Source organism: Eimeria acervulina, genomic scaffold (assembly GCF_000499425.1).
Source record: "Eimeria acervulina Houghton genomic scaffold, Eah_scaff84, whole genome shotgun sequence".
NCBI lineage: Eukaryota > Apicomplexa > Conoidasida > Eucoccidiorida > Eimeriidae > Eimeria > Eimeria acervulina.
In genome coordinates this window covers 12,455-17,454 of record NW_013549570.1, presented here as the reverse complement: position 1 = coordinate 17,454, position 5,000 = coordinate 12,455, and the positions used below count along the sequence as shown (strand labels likewise).

Here is a 5,000-nt window from a genome sequence, read left to right as displayed (position 1 = left end):
TATATGAGGCGGCAGCCACGAAGCCAGCGTAATAACACACACCTTCATCCAGAATGCATGCGTCATCACAAACTGCAGCAACAGCAGCAGCAGCAGCAGTAGTAGTAGCAGAAGCAGCAGCAACAGCAGCACACAGGAGCAGCAGCAGCAGCAGACAGGAGAAGCAGAAGCATGAAGCAGAAGCAACAGCAGCAAGGATCAGCAGCAGCACGAAACAGTAGCAGCAAGTGGCAAACACGGGCGGCAGCAGCAGCAGCAGCAGCAGCAGCAGCAAGGAGCAGCAGCAGCAGCAATCGAGACAACTGCAGCAAAGTACATGAGCAGCAGCAGCTGCTGCTACGAACCCAGAGAGACGAGACAGGAAGAGAGAGGAGACAGCAAACGGAGACAGCAAAAGGAGGAGACAGAAGAAATATAAAGAAGAAAGAGACAAACAGAGGACACAGAAGAAAGAGACAGATAGAAGAGACAGATAGAGAGAGAGAGAGAGACAGACAGACAGACAGACAGACAGACAGACAGACAGACAGACAGACAGACAGACAGAGACAGAGACAGAGAGAGAGAGAGACAAAGAGAGATGATAGACAGCAGAGAGGCACTAAAAGCAGAGAACAAAAGAGAGAAGAAAAGGAGACAGAAGAAAGCGGCACCCAAAGCAAACAAAGACAGACAAAGGAAGTGGAGACAGAGGGTTGGGCAGCAGAGACAAAGCGGCTCCTCAGCAAAAGGAGACAAAGAGAAGAAGAGCAGCAAGACAGCAGCAGCAAGACAGCAGCAGCAAACAAAGAGACAAAGATAAAATAATCTCCGTCAGCTCCCTATACACCCCAACTTACCGTTATATCAAAATAACTGCGCAAAATAAACATAGAAAAAATATAAATTGTTACGCTGCATATTTCCGATGAAACCATCAGGGGATGCCTGCACAGCAGCAGCAGCAGCAGCAGCAGCAGCAGCAGCAGCAGCAGTAGAAAGGGAATTAGCAATAGCAGCAATAGCAAGGAAATCAGCAGCAGAAGAAGCAGTAGTAAGGAGATTAGCAGCAGCAGAAGCAGCAGCAAAAGCAGCTCCGCTGTCGATCGCTACTCCAAGCAGCAGCAAAAACAGATACCGCAGCAGTAGCAGCAACAGCAGCAGCAAGAAGCAGCAGCAGCAGCAGCAATGTGCGCAGACGCAGCAACACTAGCAGCAACGGAAACAGCAACAGCAGCAGGAACAAAAAAAACAACAACAGCACCAACAACAACTGCAGCAACAGCAACACCAACTGCAGCAGCAGCAGCACGAACAACAATAAATGCAGCAGCAGCAGCAGCAGCAGCAGCAGCAGCAGCAGCAGCAGCAGATACCATGTTTGTATCTCAGAGGCGACATTAAGAAGCTCAGCGAGCACTAGGGAAGTGAAGGAGATCGAGACAATGTTAGTAAAGCTCTCCTCGAATAAAACAATAGCACCCAGCATCAGCACTGCCCCCTAATATACACACAAACAGCAGCAGCAGCAGCAGTAGAAGCATCAGAAGGATAAGCAGCAGCAGCAGTAGAAGCAGTAGAAGCATCAGAAGGATCAGCGGCAGCAGCAGCAGAAGGATCAGCAGCAGCAGGAACAAAGAGAAAACAGTAGCAGCATCACCCCAGCATCAACAGCAACAGCAGCATCACCACCACCACCCCCGCCAGCAGCAGCAGCAGCAGCAGCAACAGCAGCAGCACCCCCGCCAGCAGCATCACCACCACCACCCCCGCCAGCAGCAGCAACAGCAGCAGCAGCAGCAGCAGCAGCAGCAGCAAGAGCATGCGTATGAGTATGATGTCTTTACTTGGTAAACAGATCTCCAAAGCCAGCCGAAGAAGCTTTTAATAGAGAGAGCTCTGCCCGTTCTTAGCGAGAAATATAATTCAGGAAACATAAACACTACTTTCTCCGGCAATTGAACATCCAGCACCAGAGACAACACAGGCGCAGTCGTGTAGTATGTCGCGTACCCCACTTGCAACCAACCCTGAGGTGTACGTACACCACAACATATATATATATATATATATAGGTATATGTATATATATATGTATATAGGTATATGTATATATATATATATGTATATATATATATATGTATATATGTATATATATATGTATATATATATGTATATATGTATATGTAAATATATATATGCATATATGTATATATGTATATGTATATGTATATGTATTGGGTAGTATATATAGAAATACATATACTTATAAATACATCTATATACATAAATATATATATATATATATATATAATATAAATATATAAAATATAAGTATATATATATATATATGATACCTGAAAGATAGCGAGTGGGATGAAGAAGAAGACAGCTGAAAATATGATTTGAACGACCGCAATAATTAGCCCTCGATGAATTACAAACTGTGCGAGTTTGGCGCTTCTTTGATAGCTGTTCCTGCCGTGCCACAGCAGCAATCGCTGCAGGTGACAGAAACTCTGTAAAGAAAAATCTGCTGCTAGCGACGCCTGACGACCCTCTTTGCCTTCTAAACCTATGCCGACATCCTATGCAAAACAATACATATATATATATATATTATATATTATATATATTATATATATTATATATGTATTATGTATATTATGTATATTATGTATATTATATATTATATATTATATATAAATAACGAAAGTATACATTATATATATAATATACATAATAACATAATAAATATATACATATATTATATAATATAGTATATAAATATTTCTTCTTCTAGGATCGGCATAAAGGGATTCAACAGCAGCAGCAGAAGCAGCAGCAGCAACATCAGCATCAGAACCACAACCCATCGCAGCAGCAGCCACAGCAGCAGCAGCACCACCACCACCACCACGAATCGCAGGAGCCGCCCCAGCAGCAGCCACAGCATCACCACCCGCAACAGCCACAGCAGCAACAGCATCACCACCAGCAACAGCAGCAGCAGCAACAGCAGCAGCAGCAGCAGCAAATTAGCTTACAGCAGCTTGTATCATGGACACATCATTACCTCCATCTCCAACAGCGCATGTGCGTTTATCTGTGAAGAGTTTAAGTAGAGAGACGACTGCAGCTTTTTGTGTAGGAGAGCAGCGACAGCAAACAACAGCAGGTGCTTGGCTAGCAGCTATAATGAAGTACTTAGGAAATGCTGATAAACATAAACACAAAACTTTGCCGTCCACCACCAACACACACTCGCTAGGACCCATGCTAAAACGCTCCAGTGCCTCCTGAGCCTGCAGCAGCAACAGCAGCAGCAGCAGCAGCAGCAGCAGCAACAGCAGCAGCAAAAGCAATAGATGAAGAAGAACAAGCAGCAGGAGGTGCAGCAGAAGACAGAAGCAGGAGCAGCAGCAGAAGAAGCAGCAGCAGAAGAAAAAGCAGCTGCAGCAGCTATACACACAGTGGCGGAAGAAGCAAACTGTGAGAAGCAGCAGCAATAACAGCAAATATAAAAAGAATATACGCATGCATAAATAAAACATTAACAATAAACAGATAAACAACAGCAGACACATCAACAGCCCCTGCACCAACAACAGCAGCAGCAGCACCAACAGCAGCAGCACCAACAGCGGCAGCAGCAGCAGCAGCACCAACAGCAGCATCAGCACCAACAACAGTAGCACCAACAACAGCATCAGCAGCACCATCAGCAGCAGCACCAACAACAGCAGCAGCAGCAACAAAAGCAGCAGCATCAGCAGCAGGACGATGATTAGTAATTTACCTGTGAAGGCGTGCGAATATTAGCAGAAGAAAGAACAGCAAGGGAGTGGTGCCTGGCTTTAAGCCCAGCGGAGACAGCAACACAAGTAGCTGTCTCTATCTTGTCTCCTGTTAACATCCAGACTTTGATGCCTGCATGTCGCAGACTTTCGAGTGTCTCGGGTACATTCTGTTCAACAAATAAACAAATTAATAATTAATATATATATCATAAATAAATATATAAATATATATATATATATAAATATATATATATATGTATACATGTAAACAGTTATATAGTGCTGGAAGAAGAAAAACAAAAAATCAAAGCCTATCTTCGTACACACGCTAGATTGATGCAGCAGCAGCAACAGCAGCAATGTCATCAACATCAGCAGCAACAGCAACATCATCAGCAGCAGTATCAGCAGCAACAACAACAGCAGCAGCACCAGCAACATCATCAGCAGCAGCAGCATCATCAGCAGCAACATCAGCAGCAACAACAGCAGCAGCAACAGCAACAGCAGCACCAGCAAAATCACCAGCAGCAGTATCAGCAGCAACAACAGCAACAACAACAGCAGCAACAGCAGCAACAACAGCAGCAGCAACATCAGCAACAACAACAACAGCAGCAGCAGCAGCAGCAGCAGCAGATTACTTGTTGCAGTTTGTCTTCAACTCCTGTGAGTCCGAGTATAATTAAATCTCTTTCTAACTTCTCTAACTCTTTTCTTGTTCTTCTCTCTCTGTAATGCATGTGCCGCCTCGCCTCTTCATATTTTTGTTTAAACTGCTGCAGCTGCAATAAAGTTAATTCTTTATATCCTACAACTAATGTCCTCAGCCCTAAACAAACAACCAAAAGATATATTCTTTTATAAACATATTTATTTATTTATTTATTTATTTATTTATTTATTTATTTATTTATTTAGTTTCGCAACTTATTTATATATTTCCTTGATGTGCTAATAAATTAATTAATTAACTAGTTAATTAATTAACAAATTAATTAATTAACTAATTTATTTATATATTTATTTGATTTATTTATTAATTTATTTTATTTATTAATTTATTTAATTTATTTAATTTATTAATTTGCATTTACCTTGTCTTGCGAAGTTATCGCATTCTTCCGCCAGCCACTGCGACCCTTTAGGGCTAACCAAAGACAGCATCACAGACTCAGCACCCTGTACACCGCAGCAGCAGCAGCAGCAGCAGCAGCAGCAG

The 5,000-nt window shown here is 42.8% G+C and overlaps 1 protein-coding gene across 1 annotated transcript; it reads left to right on the top strand.

The window, feature by feature from the left end:
• Positions 1 to 2,410: 2,410 nt before the first annotated feature.
• EAH_00014340 (hypothetical protein) lies at positions 2,411 to 4,516 on the top strand (the record flags this gene model as incomplete). Its single annotated transcript, XM_013394282.1, has 3 exons — positions 2,411 to 2,485; positions 2,782 to 3,074; positions 4,111 to 4,516. The coding sequence occupies 3 exons, from the start codon at positions 2,411 to 2,413 to the stop codon at positions 4,514 to 4,516; spliced, it is 774 nt and encodes a 257-aa protein (XP_013249736.1).
• Between the last annotated feature and the right edge of the window lie 484 nt (positions 4,517 to 5,000).